Source organism: Macaca mulatta, chromosome 16 (genome assembly GCF_049350105.2).
Source record: "Macaca mulatta isolate MMU2019108-1 chromosome 16, T2T-MMU8v2.0, whole genome shotgun sequence".
Lineage (NCBI taxonomy): Eukaryota > Metazoa > Chordata > Mammalia > Primates > Cercopithecidae > Macaca > Macaca mulatta.
In genome coordinates, this window is record NC_133421.1 from 13,216,990 (window position 1) to 13,233,728 (window position 16,739).

Sequence of the window (16,739 nt, forward strand, 5' to 3'; positions counted from 1 at the left end):
CAAAGTTGATCGGTTTCCTACTTTTCAAGGCACTTCCAAATATCTTGCCTCATCGTATCCTCAGAAGACCCTGGTGGGGCAGATAAGAAGAAAACCTGTAGAAGTTCTTTTCCCAAAGAAAACAAGATTAATTTTAGTTCGATGTTAAGAAGACCTTTCAAACAATTAGAACCAGCCCACTGTGGAATGGGCTGACTTCTAGAATAACAAACTGTGCCTCTCACTGAAAGAAAAGGCTATATGATCATATTTGAAGGATTTAAAGGGGGAGCACCTAGCATGGTGAAAGAGTCCAACAGCCTCACCTTTAAAATCCCTTCCAACGTTAACATTCCCATGTTCCCACTGGAACCAAACTAAATCAATCCATATCCAAGTTGGGACTCGTCAGCCAGGATCTCTCTTCCTTAAGGATCTTCTGCCATTGTCACAATTGCCACTGCTTTTGAAGCAGCAAATTTATCTAAGTTTCCTTGTACAAAGAAAAGGCGATGTCATAGATCTTAAGGATGCTTTTGTTTTTAAGGTGCAAAGAGGTTTAAATAACTTGGCTGAGTCTCACGGACGCTTCATAGTGAGGCAAGGTTTGAACTCATTCTGTCTCACTCCAGAGTCCGTGCCTGAAACAGCTCTAGCATGGTCTGCTGGCCCACATTTGCAAGCAGGAGCGCATCAAAGGAGCTGGCTTGGGTGTTTAAAGAGATGAGCACTCTAACAAGACCTCAGAGAGAATCCTAGAGCAGGGATATGTCCCAAAGGACTTGCTGCTGGCTCAGTGGCCCGGGCGTCATGGCAGCCTCCCTTGTGACAAACAAATACTGCCTCTTTCTTTCTTTTCTCTTTCTTTTTTTTTTTTTTTTCTTTTAGACGGAGTCTCACCTTGTCACCCAGGTTGGAGTGCAGTGGCACCATCTCAGCTCACTGTAACCTCTGCCTCCCAGGTTTAAGCAATTCTCTGGCCTCAGCATCCTGAGCACCTGGGGTTACAGGTGCGTGCCACCACGCCCAGCTAATTTTGTAATTTTAGTAGAGACAGGATTTCACCATGTTGGCCAGTCTGGTCTTGAACTGCTGACCTCAGGTGATCCACCTGCCTCGGCCCCAAAGTGCTAGGATTACAGGCATGAGCCACCATGCCCGGTCCTGTCTTTCTTTTTTATGTGTTTTTTCTCATGGCCTGAGTGAAAGCCCCAATGACCCTGCCTTCAAACTCACTAGACAGCCCACTGTCCCTCCCTGAACCCCAGTCTCCCCATATGTAAAGTAGGAGATTGGAAATCCCTTCCATTTCTGGAGTTCTGTTCTTATGAGGGGAAGATAATGATATTTTGACATTTCCCCCAAAAGATAATGATATTTTGACATTTCCCCCAAAAGCTCAGTAGATGCTCAAAAAGAGATGGACCCAGTCCCATGTATTTATTTTCAGGAATTCTTAACTTTTTCTATGCAACTTATATTTTTGTGAAACCTGGTGTTTCTGGACTCCCAAACTCTCTGAGAGCCCTGCAGCTCCAGAGTAAAGAGGCCTGTGATGTGCCCTCAGCTGGCAGAGGGGACAGCTGTGGGACAGAAAGGCAATGAGAGGGAAGGAAGGTGAGGAGGTGAGTTGTCGGGGCTTGAAGACTCTGCTAGTTCAGGCAGCTTGTCCTCCTGGGAGGTAGGGGGCTGTGGCAGGCCCTGAGCAGTTGTAGAGGAAGCCCGAGGCTGGGAGAGGTAGCAGGCATGGGATCCACCTGGAGCCAGAAACTCAAGAGCACCGGAGGGCAGGTGCAGGTAAGGCCGCGCATAGGGCTCCGTGAATATCTAGCTGGGAATGCTTGAGAGAGACGAGAAAGAGAAGTGTTACCAAATGGTAACAACGGCCAAGAAGGACAAGACCAGACCCAACTTTTCACCCTAAGCCTGACTCACCTCATCGTGCCTTGTGGCAGGTCTGAAGGGCAACATTCAGCCTTTCAAAGGCTGAAACAGATAAGGGAATTTTGCACTTAATTAAAGGAGAAAAAGGGAACTTAAAGACTTTCAAAACCATCTGGGGGCTGAACACAATGGCTCACACCTATAATCTCAGCACTTTGGGAGGCTGAGAGGGGTGGATCACTTGAGTCCAGGAGTTTGAGATTAGCCTGAGCAACATAGCGAGACCCTGTCTCTGTTTTTTAAAAGGAAAAGGAAAAAAAAAAAAAAACCATTTCGGTCCAAGGTTTAGTCAAGACAGTAGAAACCCAGCCACCATCTGACATGAAGGTGGCATCTTCAGAGTCTCAGAGTCTCTGGTCATCTCACAACATCAGATTCAGAAACAGAGAGAATTAATTTTGGACACCCTCCCACACAGCCACACCTGTAAGTTGAGAGTCTATGTATTGATTTGCTAGATATTAAAAAGTTAGAACAGCGGCACAATTTTATCAGCTTTATTGAGGTATTGAGGCATAAATTACATGCCTTAAAGTTCACCCACTGCAGGTGTACAATGTACAATTGGATGATTTTTAGTAAATAGAGTTGTATGACCATCACCATCATCCAGTTGTAGAACATTTCCTTCACCCTATTTGCAATAATTTCCTTCTCTCACTCCAAACCTCAGGCAGCCACTAATCTGCTGGCTATCTTAATTTGTCTTTTCTGGACATTTCATATCAATGGAATGACAACATATAATCTCTTTTTTGAGACAGGATTTCACTGTATCACCCAGGCTGGAGTGCAATGACATGATCTCAGCTGACTGCAACCTCCTCCTCCCAGGCTCAAACAATCATTCCACCTCAGCCCACTAAGTAGCTGGAATTACAGGCGCACTCCACCACACTCATCTAATTGGTTTTTTGGGGTTTTGTTGTTGTTGTTGTTGAGATGGGGTTTTGCTATGTTGCCCAGCCTGATCTCAAACTCCTGGGCTCAAGCTATCCATCTGCCTTGGCCTCCCAAAGTGCTGGGATTACAGGCGCGAGCCACTGCACCCCACCTGACAACATACAATCTCCCATATCTGGCTTCTTTCACTCACAGTAATGTTTTTGAGGTTCGTCCATTCTGTAGCATGTTCGATACTTCATTCCTTTATATTGCTGAAGAGTATTACACTCTATGAGTTACCACATTTTGCTTATCCATTCACTGTTGGTAGATATTTGGGTTGTTTCTAGTTTTTTGCTGTTATGAACACTGCTGCTATGAACAAGGACTGTGAACAGGTAGATATTGTGCTACACACAAGTCTTTGTGTAAACATATATTCTTATTTATCCTGTGTAAATTCCTAAGAGGGGAGTTGCTGAATCATATGGTATTTTTTATTACTTTTTAAGAACTATAAGTCCTTTTTAATAGTACCAGAAGTAAACTTAAAGCTGAGTTTATTTTATTGTTACTGGTAAAAAGAGGCCCAAAAGGATTAAATGGATTGAATGTGATCCATTCATTCACAGATTCATTTATGGTTTATAAATAGTTTTTGAGGGCCTGTATGTGCCTAGAGTGTGCTAAGTTCTGGAGATGAAACAATGAATAAGATATTGCCCTGCCTTCATGTACCCTATGAAGATGTATACTGAAGATATATACAATATATGTCACAGGAAGTTCAAGTGGAGTCTAGCTGAGCTGAGGGAGCCTCTGCTCACTCACCCCGGTGTTGGGGGATCCAGGAACACTTAGTGGGTGAAGCCAAATGTGAGTCCTGAGGAATTAGTGGCCATTAGCCAGGCAAAGATTAAAGAGGAACATCATCCAGGTCGACTCAAAGAGTTGGGGGATGGGTTGGGCAAGGAGCAGGGACAAGCTCAGTTCTAGTGTGTCTGGCAGATGAACGGAGCTGTGTGTGACTGGACTGCAGAGGTCTGTGTCTCAGAGGAGGGGAACAGTGAGAAATGGAGCTGGAGGAGCAAGCAGACCCAGAAGAAGAAGAACCTGACAGGGAGCCTCTGATGCCCTGTATGGAGGGAGCACTGTGACGAGCTTGCCCTCTAGAATGTCCTCCCCACAGTGCTGTTGGGAGCAGGCAAGAGGGGCAGGGCTCTTGGCTTTCCTTTTCAGAAGCTATGCCAGATCTCACTTGGCATTGGGCCTTAGTCTTATCTCACTGGGCCCCCAAGGATGATGACCTATGCCCTCCCGTGTTTGGCAGGTGCTACATCACCCTCACCCAGTCCCTGCACCTGACCATGAGTGGGGCTCCCGCAGGACCTGCAGGCACAGGCAAGACCGAGACCACCAAGGACCTGGGCCGTGCACTGGGCATCCTGGTCTATGTGTTCAACTGCTCAGAGCAGATGGATTACAAGGTACAGTTCCACCCAGCTTCCTGGGTTGTGGGGGTGGGGGATAGGAACTCAGGGCAGCCAAACCAGGGCTGAGACGCATCCGTGCCACCCTGATCCAGCTTCCCCAGGTCTCGAAGCCCAGATCAGGAGGTCTCTGCTTGCTCCTTCGTGGTAAAGTTGGACCTTTGAACCCTGGAGTTTGTTGGCCTCCCTATAAGGCTTTCATGTGATAAGAAAGCACAGCCCTTTGTATTCTAATTCCACCAATGAGCTCTGACTATGGATGGCTGACTTCATCTTTTTGGCTCTTCCTTCTATTACCTGTAAAATGAAGAAACTGAACATATATCCAAAGTCCTAATTTCCCTATTTGACCTAGAAACACAGAAAGGCTCACGAGTAGCGAATACGAAGGCAGTTGTCTTCACATAAAAGCTTGACGTATTTGTGCTCTTCTGTAGAAGTGGACATTCCCCAGAATATCAACAGGGGCAGAATATTCTGCAAGGGCAGGCGTGATTTCTGAAAGCAGGCTAATCAACCCTGACTCAGAGCACAGAGGCCCACAGAAGACAAGCGCAAAGCTAATATTCATTCAGGCACTTACCATTTTTTAAGAACCACTGTGTTCCAGGTTCTGAGTCACCGAGAAAAGCCAGAGAAACAAAAGGCGCATGAGGTCACTTCTTTAGCCAGAAATATTCTGCTCACAACCGAACCTTACATAGCTTCTTTTTTTAAAACACAAATGTAATAACAGATTATCTCCCTCTCTCATTATTTTTGTTATATTGTATGTGTTTTTGTAAACTGCCGTAAGTCCCTTTTGTCAACAGGATGACATGCAGATAAATCTGGAGTGGAAAAAAAAAAAAGTTGCATTAAATAGATTAAACATTTATATATAAAAGTCATGTGATATATTGACTGTAAAATAAAGTTAATGTAGTTATAATTTTAGAAATAATGCTTGCCATTACCACGTATAGCACTCTGTAAATGAGATTCATCCTCTATCATTTAATCATTTCTGTAGCATAATTTTGTTGTGTAGAGTTGCAGCATCCTGTGGCACCATGTTTTTTCATGGTAAGTAAACAAAGCAAGGATCTAGACCCAAAAAGCTAGTCTTCCACATGGTCTCCATCCCCTAAATTTTAGCACAGTTGCTTTTATTGATGAACACATTGAGATAATGTTTCTCTTTAAGTCGGGCTGGAACAGAAAGGTGGAATTTTTTCCCCCTTTATAGAAATGACCTCAGCCTTAGGGATTCTTTTATGTTTCTAGATTCTTCTATAGTTGAGCAATGGCAGCAGCACTGCTGAAGTAAGTAGTCTCCCAAAGGGAACATTCTGAAAGATACACTCATTTGGATGTAGAAGACGTGTTGTATTGATTGAAGAACATCAGCCAGATTTCTTCAAAGTCACACCTAGAATACCAAGCAGGAAATGATAAGTTGGTTCCATGGGCAGGGTTCACGATAGTCATTTTACTCACTTCTATCAAAACCAATCACTGAACCCTAACCCCACGAGTTCCTTTAAAAGTACAGGGTGAACGGGGGAGTCTATCCTTGTTTTTTTTTTTTTTTTTTTCAACAATAGGCTAAGCTTTCATGGAGTAGAAGCTAGACACAGGGTAGAGCATCATAAATAAGCATAGCCACAGTGAAACACGCCAGAAGGAAGGTGTTCCCTTCCTGGACACCAAATATCCCAGGTAACCAAACAGCCACACTAAGCTGTTTGCAAACTTCCTCTCCGTTTGTTTTCCGGCTGTTCAGAATTATTTTTTATGGTAAAACACTCGCAATCCAATTAATTTATTGAGTATTGCCATTGCTCAGCATGTGCGGGGCATTGTGGAAGGATGCCAAAAACAGATCATATGGAGAGAGAGAGAAAGAGAGAGAGAGAGGATAAATGGTAGATGGATTTCAGATAGATAAATGATGGATGGATGATTGATAGAGAGAGAGAGAGAGAGAGATTGAGATAGATAGATAGATAGATAGATAGATAGATAGATAGATAGATAGATAGATAGATAGACAGAGTATAACCCAGTTTTATTTGGAGGGACAAGGGGTATATGTTATCATCAGGGGAGCTAGTTAATGCCCAGATAGCATAATCCTGGGTGCTTATGTGCCCTACAAACTTTAGACCCTGGAATATTCCAGAGTAGGGGGAGAGCCACAGAGTGAGCTGGTCAGGAAAGACATGTGGAGGATGTGAAAACCAAGGCTCAGTTTTGGGGTTGGTGACAGAGAGAGCATGAGGTATTTTCACACATTCTAACCCATTAGAATGTCAGCTTTAAAGCCATGACCAAGTTCTATGTGTGGCCAGTATCTGTCCCCAGCCCTCATTCTGACTTCACCCCGTGAGCCCACCTCACAGGACTCGCCTGGGAGAAGGAGAAAAAAGGTGAGAGGTCGGGAAGAGCTGCTGTGCACTTCTCCAGGGGAGGTTTTGATGTGTCATTCATGACACTCACAGCAATATACTCTGTTCAGGTCTGTCCATAGTTAAAGCTGGAAATAAATATGGAACAAGGGCTAAGCTGCCTTAGAGAGGATCAAAAACAGGAGATAAGGAGGGGGAGGACTGAAAGCCACTGAAAGCATCTCACTTTGAAGTGGGGGCTGCAGAAAGAATCTGCAGGCTTCAGAACTGCAGCAAAAGCATAAAGATTGGCCATCCCATGAAGTGAGAAAGGAAGAGACTGGAAGCAGGATAAGGTTTTGGTGAGAGCATCTCAGTCATTCAAACCAGAGGGAATGAGGAACCAGCTGATGCGGTAGTAGACATGGAAGAGCATAAGAGGCTTAAAATGTAACCAGGTAAGTGATACCTCAGGAACATGGGGAGGGAGCCTGCAGTGAAGCAAAGGGAGAGATTGAAGAGGAGAGTCTAGGCTGTGGTCAAGGACCCTCGCAATCTCCTCTGCCTTAGAAATCCTATAAGCAGCATCACCTCACTTAACTCATGAGGACTGGGCGTGCAGTGAGCTGGGGAGAACAGGAGAACAGGAGAACGGTGCAAAGACGTGAAGCAAAGGGAAAGTTATTGCTTTACTCTGTTATCCTCGATGGAAAACCTATAAAAACAGCCACTTTCTCTGAAAATGACTGCAGTTTTAGTGCCGAAACATCCTTTATATTATAGCCGCAATACTTTCCCCTCTTGACCTCAATTTGGAGATGCTACTGCAGGGACATCAAATGGTTCCAAACCTGAAAGTGTTTGGAATTATTTCCAGCCCTCTCTGCAGCGGCCGTATTGTGGATACTACACTTTTTCTTAAGACCCTACTCCCTTCACTTCGGAAATGCTATACTTACACAATCCTCCTCCTGAGTCTCTGGTCTCCTGGCTTCTCGGTCTCATTTGCTGATCCTCTTTTATAATTTCCAGTGTGATGTGTATACCTATGGCTCCTTTATGGAGGCATGTCTATTCTCCAGCTTCACCCGAGTCCTAGTCCCATCTCTCTCTAATGGAGCAGTGGATGTCTCTCGAATGCCCTTCTCTTGCATTGTGATTAGCATCCTTCCTTTCTCTCTGCCAGATTCCCCATCATCAGGAAGAACTATTTCATTGTCCCTGAGATCCTGGTGGAAAGCTTCAGGCACCCTGGTTACTTCATGTCCTTCCTTCCCCACCTCTAATTGGTCACCAATGTCGATTCTGCCTTCGGCACCCTTCTCACTTCCAGGCCTTTGCCCTATTCTTTCCATTCTCCTAGTCCCAAAGTTCACCATCCCACAGCAAGATAATGCCCCAGTCTCACCGATAGGACCAGGAGATACGTGGTGAACTAAACACAAGGGTTACTTTAGGGTCCTGGGGTTCAGCCGCAGGCCCTGGGGTGGGGGAGAATTGTGGGGGTGACAAGCATCCACCTGTGGAAACTCCACTTCGTTTATTTTATATTTTGGGTTTTCATTTTATAAAAAGGGTCCTCAGTTTGAAAAGCTTTCAAAATCACTGTTAAAAATTGAATTTTTAAAACATCTTTTTATACATCATAATTGTACATATTAATGGGGTACATGTTATATTTTGATACACATATACAATGTATAATGATCGAATCAGGGTAATTAGGATAACCATCATCCCAAAGATTTATTGTTTCTTTGTGTTGGGAATATTCCAAATCTCCTCTTCTAGCTATAATGAAATATAAAATAAATTATTAGTAACCATAGTCCCCTATTGTGCTGTTGAACATGATAACTTATTTCTTATGTCTAGCTGTATGTTTGTACCGATTAACCAACTTCTCTTCATCTTCTCCTTCCCCCTACCCTTCCCAGTCTCTGGTAACCATCATTCTACTCTCTACCTCCATGAGATCAACTTTTTTAGCTCTCACATATGAGTGAGAGCATGTGGTATTTGTCTTTCTGTGCCTGGCTTCTTTCACTTAAGATAACATCCTCCAGTTCCATCCCTGTTGCTGTAAATGACAGGATTTCATTCTTTTCAATGGCTGAACAGTATTGCAATGTGTGTATACACTACATTTTCTTTATGAGTTCATCCATTGATGGACACACAGGTTGATTCCATATCTTAAATATTGTGAATAGTTAAACATGGATGTCGATTTCTGAATTTCCACTTAGTATTTGTGACACTTGGATTGTTTTGCAAATGAAATGGAATAATGTAAGGCAGTGGTCCCCAACCATTTTGGCATGAGGGACCAGTTTCATGGACGCCTATTTTTCCATAGACTGCAGTAGTGCGGGATGGTCTCGGGATGATTCAAGCACATTACATTTGTTGTGCACTTTATTTCTATTATTATTACATTGTAATATACAATGAAATAATTATACAACTCACCATCATGTAGAATCAGTGGGGGCCCTGGTCGTCTCTTCCTGCAACTAGATGATTCCATCTGGGGGTGATGGGAGACAGTGACAGATCATCAGGCATTAGATTCTCATAAGGAGCACCCAGCCTAGATCCCTCACATGTGCAATTTACAATAGGGCTCATGCTCTCTTGAGAATCCAATGCTGCCACTGATCTGACAGGAGACGGAGCTCAGGCAATAATGCAGGTGATGGGAAGCAGCTGTCAATACAGATGAAGCTTTGCTCACTCACCTGCGCTCACCTCCTGCTGTGCAGCCTGGTTCCTTAACAGACCACGGACAGTGGCCCAGAGGCTGGGGACCCCTGATTTAAGGCACAGAAACACAACGCCTGGAACTTCCATGACCACCTCAGACAGAATGTCCCTGATGGCTCAATCTGAAGTCTCCATGTCACCCCCATTTTAAGACTCCCGTGGGGCTTTATCACTGCCTGATTTGTTGTTACTGCTTATTGTCTATTTTCCTCATGGGAACGTGAGACCCATGAGAATAGAGGCATTGTCTATCTTGTTCTTCTGATTCTTCATGACCCAGAACCATCTCCAGCACATAGTACATACTCAATAAATATTTGTTGCAATGAATGAAAAAAGAAATCTCTTAATTCCAGAAGCTCAATGAAAGGTGGGTTTTATTTTTCTCTTCCTCTTTAAAGTCTGCCCTACAACCAGGCGCAGTGACTCACGCCTGTAATCCAAACACTTTGGTAGGCCAAGACAGGCGGATCACTTGAGGCCAGGAGTTCGAGACCAGCCTGGCCAACGTGGTGAAACCCCGTCTCCACTAAACATACAAAAATTAGCTGTGCGTGGTGGTGCACGCCTGTAATCTCAGCCACTTAGGAGGCTGAGACAGGAGAATTGCTTGTACCCGGGAGGGAGAGGTTGCAGTGAACTGAGATTGCACCACTTCTCTCCAGCCTGGGTGACAGAGCAAGACTCCATCTCAAAATAACTAAATAAATACATAAATAAATAAATAAATAAATAAATAAATAAATAAAGTTGGCCCTACATCCTACCTAGCCTATGTGGCAGTTAGACCAATCCCCTCATACCATTGCTCTGCTCGTGTTCTCTGCTGCAAACCTCCAAAGATCCCTCATAGTAATTCAAGACTTTTTACAACCATGACTTCCTTTAGTAATTCAACTTTCCAATCAAAATGGCTCTGTCATTTTTCTCTGCACACACCATTATTCTGCTTGTATTTCTTCCATAATCTTCCTCCTCCTGGAAAGCCTCACCCCTTCCATTCTGTCTACACAGACACCCCGTCCTATAAAGCCATCATTTCTCATGTGTGTCCTAAAGCATGTCGTTTTCTGTGAGATCCCCGTATCTTCTAACTCTAATCCTAGCCATGTAATGCAGTGAAACTAATGTTTTTGTTACAGGACTTCTCAGAGCCCTTAAATGCTAATACAAATAGTAACTGGGCCAAAATGGGTTGAAGAATGTGTTTCCCAAATTTGCTTGACCAAAAAGCCCTTTCTTCGAAGAGCATCTTTCAGGCCTACGGTTCCGCGGAATAAACTTTGGGAGGTGCTATTGTGCTGCCATCTGACTTTCACCTCTTTAGCAAAACTGATCACTCGGGAGCATGCTGACCCACTCTTCTGTGAACTCCATGACATTTGTGGTTTATATTATTCAATGAAACCACTACTGATGCAGTAATTTTCCTGTTTTTATGTATATACCTTATCTCCTCAACCTGACCAAAAGTTCTTAGACTGAGCTCCCCTGTGTCCAGCACATGACCTGTGCACAGAGCTGATTGTCAAAAAATGCCCACTGAAGGCTGGGCATGGTGGCTCATGCCTGTCATTCCAGCACTTTGGGAGGCCGAGGCGGGCAGATCGTGAGGTCAGGAGTTTGAGACCAGCCCTGACCAACATGGTGAAACCCCATCTCTACTAAAAGTACAAAAATTAGCTAGAAATGGTGGTGCACGCCTGTAATCCCAGCTACTCGGGAGGCTGAGGCAGGAGAATCACTTGAACCTGGAAGGTGGAAGTTGCAGTGAGCCAAGATCACACCACTGCACTCCAGCCTGGGCAACAGAGTGAGACTCCGTCTCAAAAAAAAAAAAAAAAAAAAAAAAAAAGAAAAAGAAAAAAGAAAATGCCCGCTGAATAAATGAATGGTACTTTTCCATTATTTGCGTTTCCCTGGTATTTTAATGACGTATCCTTGCCAATGACCTTGTGAGTGTCTCCCAGAAACCTATTCCTTTATGTTGCCCCATCACTTACCAGTTCATATTGAATACCCAGGATGGCTTTTACTTTTAGGACAGAAATACATTATTCCCTTGTAAATTCATTCCTCACTCTCATTTGAAAAGATTTACCTTTAGTGTTTTTTGGTTTGTTTGTTTTTTTAACAGATGTTATCACCTCCTCACCTGTCTTTGTCTCCAGCTACCTCACCACTCTGGAAAAACCTGGGTGGTTGGGCATAGATTTAAAGATACAGACATAAATTTTTCCATCGGTTCATGACAAAGGCTGGGTGGAAGGCTTTTTGTCTGTATAGCATAAGAAAAATCATCTTTTATTCATTTCCTGGGATTTTGAAAGCTACAGAATCAACAATAATGCAACCCTGGTGACATTTTAAAGGGATTTTCACCCAAGTGTCTTGAAAAGGTTCTGTTTAATCCTGTGACTTCTGTTGACACCCCATAACCATCAAACATTTAATTGTTCTTGAAATTTTAATACAAATTTCTGACCAGTGGTCTTTAGGGGGACTAGAAGTATCTGTAATACAGCGGATGGAGAATGACTTCAACACGTATTGATAAGCCTGGCCTGCCGGTAATTTAATCTTTGTACATTTTCTTGCAGTCTTGTGGCAACATCTACAAAGGCCTCGCTCAGACGGGCGCCTGGGGCTGCTTTGATGAGTTTAATCGAATCTCCGTGGAGGTCTTGTCAGTGGTGGCGGTGCAGGTAGGGGCCGGAAGTTGGTGGGAGCCTTGCCATCTTTATGTTGATCACTGCAGAAGTCTATGTCCTCTTGTTTTCGACCTCTCCTTAGCATCTGCGTCCCTTTTTCTCTTGTCGTTTCATGCCCCTTTCTCCACCCTCTAAAATCAGGCTCCAGGGAGGCTATCCTTCAAAATGGTTATCCTTCAGTTACCCACCAAAGTAGATCCATTTACTTGGCTTTGGGACTCTGTTTTGTTCTCTGTAAAATGGGCAGAAAGAAGATCTGTCCTACCTGCTTCCTCTGGGTGCAGAAACATGAAGATGGCAGAGCTCAGCTCCTTGGAAAGGCCATGTTCTTTGGTTATAAACCAAGGCTTAAATTTCAGTTATTTTATTTCCTTTTGGAATCTTTGGGCAAGTTGTTCCACCACGCTCAGCTTAATAAAATGAAGAATACAGCATGAATGTTTTTTTAATGAAGTTACTTTTGGGGTGAGATTTTATGTAAGCATGCCACTTGTCTTTCAAGTCATCCAGAAAGCATTTATTAAACACCTACAACGTAGCAAGTGTTACGCAAAAGACAGGTGAACTTTCCTAGTTGAATAGAATGTGATCTCTAACAAAAAAAAAAAATGAGCTCTCGAGATAGACGTGAGTACTTTCAGTGTTCTAGAGGTGACTTCAATTCTGACTGAGCATGAGACTTCCAAATGCATTACCTTGAAAAGATGGAGAAGATTCTGGATTTGGGTCAGGATCCCATGAACAATAGGAGCAGGAGAAGGGGAAAGGGGAACGTGAATAAGCTTTTGTTGAAATTCTGTACCAGGCACTTTTCATACATCATCTTTCACATCATGAAAGATCTTTCACGTCTTTCCACCATGGCCCTGCAAGCCACTATTCTCCCCATTATACATGTGGAAAAACTGAACATCAGAAGGGAACTGTACCTTGTCCATGGGTAGACTTTTGGAAAGTGGGAAGGTTGGTAGGTGCACCCTGTGCCCTCACTGACGCTGTCCGGGTGCAGATGTGGGCACTGATCTGGTTTCTAGTGGGTAAAATGCCAAAGGAGAAAATAAGGCTGGAGAGGCAAGTTTGAACCCAATAGTAGCAGGCTGAAATGCCTTCCTCAGCAGGCAGCAGGGAACCCCCAGAGACATCTGGGAGGGAGATTGCCCCTCTATTTGGCAGCAATGTGAAGGAGGGGCTAAGCAATAGGAAAACTGGTGGCTGAGGGCAAGTCAGGGGTCTCTCGCAGGGATTCTTACTGCAGCTGTGCAGGCTCCATTCCCCTAGGAACCCCATCTCCAAGATAAAGCACATCGTTTGCCAGCATCTATTCCATACCCCTCCCTGTAGGCTGAACGCCCCCATCTCCTGCTAGGGGCGGCTTGTTTCAGAACCCACATCCTGCCCTTATCTCAACAGAGCAAAGCAATCACAAGGCCATCATGTGATGATCAAAGCTGTGGTGAGGTGCTTGGGACAATGATGTGCCTGGTGCTCCCAGTGTGTGCCGCACACCATACAATCAAAAATGGTTTAATGTTGCTTGTGTTTGCTTTCATTTCCAAAACAGTATGCGCACGGTACAGAAAAAGAAAAACGTAGCTATGAGAGACTCTTTGGTCCCTACAGGTTTCTGTAATCTTTTCAGGTCCAGACAAAGGAATAAGGAAAGCGTTTAGCTTGACTGACATTTTTCTAAGGCAAGAGAGCGGGATTGAGGGGAGGGTGGCAGAAGAGGGGTTGGAGGAAACATCAGGCAAAAGGTCGCCCCTGGTAGGGAAAGATGACTGAGCCAGCATCATCCCTGTCCCCCTTTGCCCTGGCAGGAGCCAGCATCCATCCACATAGCTCCCACATGTTGTCACCTCTCATCCTACAGACTGTCCTTTTCACAGGTAGGCTTGGACGTGGGGCTGTGGGTGGGGCGCTGAAGCAACCGCAAAGCTGAACAGAGGTAGGGCTCACACCATCCGCAAATCCATGCCACCTTCATCTCCAGCTGCACCGAAAGCCACAGGCAGTCAAAGGGCTCTGCCAGGTCCCTTCACTCACTGAGGTGGTCTGTCTTTCCATCTCTCATGTTTGACAGCCACTGACTCTTGTCCACACTCTTCCTTGGTAAAGATCAGAAAGTTGCTGGAACGTGAGGCTCTTCCCTGGTTTCCAGTGGTAAAATATGGTTTTTCTCCTTCTTTGGGTTTGTTCTGTTCAGCAGCAGTTAGTAGAGGAAGGAAGACAAATGGCTAGCCTGGACACTCTTGGACTGAAACCCTTGACCAGCTTGGCTCAAAAGAGCTGGTTGTGTGCATCTCAGTAGCATCACATGAGTGTAGCTTGAAATGGGCTATGGTGAGAGTCCTTCCATCATGAAAACTGCCAAATTTTATGAATCAAGGGCATTTTTGCTCCCCTGGAGAGCTGGTTGTTAAAAATTTACCAGCGCACCTCTGCATTGTAAGGATGTAAGCTGAATGTTGCCAGATCTTTTACGTTTTTAAGAGAGACCAGACATCCAGATTTTTATAAGAAATCAAACATGTTTCCTGGATGCTTTCACCTTTGGCTGGTCACTTCACAACCTGGAATAAGGAATAATGCCAGTGTTTGATGCTGGCTCAGCCACTTACTAGCTGTGTGACCTTGAGCATATCCATGTCTCAAGATCCACATCTGTAAAGGGAGTTAATAATAGCACCTCCTTGAGGCAGTTGTGATAATTTTTAAATGAGTTAATATCTCTAAAGCACTTTTTTTTAAAGCCCTACAGAGAATAGTCACTCAACAAATGCTTTGATGATGATGGTAGTGGTGGTGGTGATGTTAGTGATGATGATGATGTTAATGGTGGTGATGGTAGCGGTGATGGTGATCATTATGCTAATGGTGGTGATGCTGATGATGATGATAGTGGTGGTAATGGTGTTGATTATTCTAATGATGATGGTGATGATGGAGATGATCATGGTGATGGTGGTAATGATGATGGTGGTGGTGGTGGTGATGGTGATGATAGTGATGATGATGCAGGTGATGGTAATGATGATGGTGGTGGCAGTGATGATAATGTTAACAATGATAGTGATGGCGGTGGTAGTGGTGGTGATTATTCTAATGATGATGGTGATGATGGAGATGATGATAGTGATGGTGGTAATGATGGTGGTGGTGGTGGTGGTGATGATGGTGATGATGATGGTGGCGGCAGTGATGATGATGGTGATGATAGTGATGATGATGGGGCTGATGGTGATGATGATGATGGTGGTGGCAGTGATGATGGTGATGATGATGATGGTGGTGGCAGTGATGATAATGTTAACAATTATGGTGATGGTGGTGGTAGTGGTGGTGATGATTATTCTAATGATGATAGTGATGATGGAGATGATCATGGTGATGGTGGTAATGATGATGGTGGTGGTAGTGGTGATGATGGTGATGATGATGGTGATGGCAGTGATGATGATGGTGATGACAGTGGTGATGATGGGGGTGATGGTGATGATGATGATGGTGGTGACAGTGATGATGGTGATGATGATGATGGTGGTGGTGGCAGTGATGATAATGTTAATGATGATGGTGATGGTGGTGGTGATGATGGTGGCAATGATGGAGATGGTGGTGGCACTGATGGGGATGGTGGTGATGATAGTGATAATGATGGTGGTGATAGTGATGAGGATGATTACTATCTTAACACTGCAGGAAATGGGTTGAAGAGTAGAGGCTGGGATACACAGGGCAGGGAAAAAGGGTTCACATCTTGGTCTCACAGGTCTTCTCTATGCCCTTCACTCCTTCTCAACTGGAACAACCTCAAGCTATCTTATCAAGCTTAACAATGTACTAATCAAGGAGGCAGTGCCCAACAGCCATTGTTCCCCCTGGATAGTAGATAGACACTGCTATCTACTATTTTTTGCTTTATTGCTATCTAATATTTTGCTTTATTTTGAAGCTGCTCAACACAAGGTCAGCAATGCATTCTCTAAGATCACTTAGTTCCTGTTTGTTCCTGGAATCAAATGAAATAAGTTCAACTTGGGAGTCCCTGATGCTGTCACACTCTGATCTAGGAACATACCCATCAGATATATTTCTCAAGAAAGTGGCCTGATAACAGCCCAGGCAAAATCTGAGCTGGTAACTTTTGAAATTGAATACCCATCCAAGGAGAAAATTGCACTTAATTATTCCCACAGCAATCCAGGCTGGCATATTGGTTCAGAAGCCACACCAGCTGCTGACAGTTCTCTGCCACCCTCCCCTCTCCTCCTCTCCACTCCTTGTCCGTCTGTGCTCCTCTTCCCAGTAACTCCTACAAAAATGATTATGCTGCTGGTCCACAGCGTCTTTGTCAGTGGACGTTCTCATGTCTCCATCAGACTGGTCAAGCAAAGTCACACAGCCACTTGGGAAAAACTTCAGTGTGGCAATTCCAAAAAAAATTACTCTGCTATTTTAAAAATGTCTAAGATATTACTTAATTTTTTCTGGAATGTCTTCTTTACTATTGCAATCAGCTGTCTATGCTTTGGGTTATCTGTGCCTGGGGACATGTGCCACAAGGACAACCCCATTGCCCCGTCCCCCCTCCATGC

At 44.2% G+C, this 16,739-nt stretch overlaps 1 protein-coding gene across 1 annotated transcript in view; it reads left to right on the top strand.

Moving 5' to 3' along the window:
* Positions 1 to 16,739, top strand: part of DNAH9 (dynein axonemal heavy chain 9) — a 376,944-nt gene that overhangs the window by 116,751 nt on the left and 243,454 nt on the right. The window contains exons 27-28 of the mRNA XM_015118601.3: positions 4,139 to 4,295; positions 12,034 to 12,138. Coding sequence (XP_014974087.3) covers positions 4,139 to 4,295; positions 12,034 to 12,138 — 262 coding nt within the window. The remainder of the gene's footprint in view (positions 1 to 4,138; positions 4,296 to 12,033; positions 12,139 to 16,739) is intronic.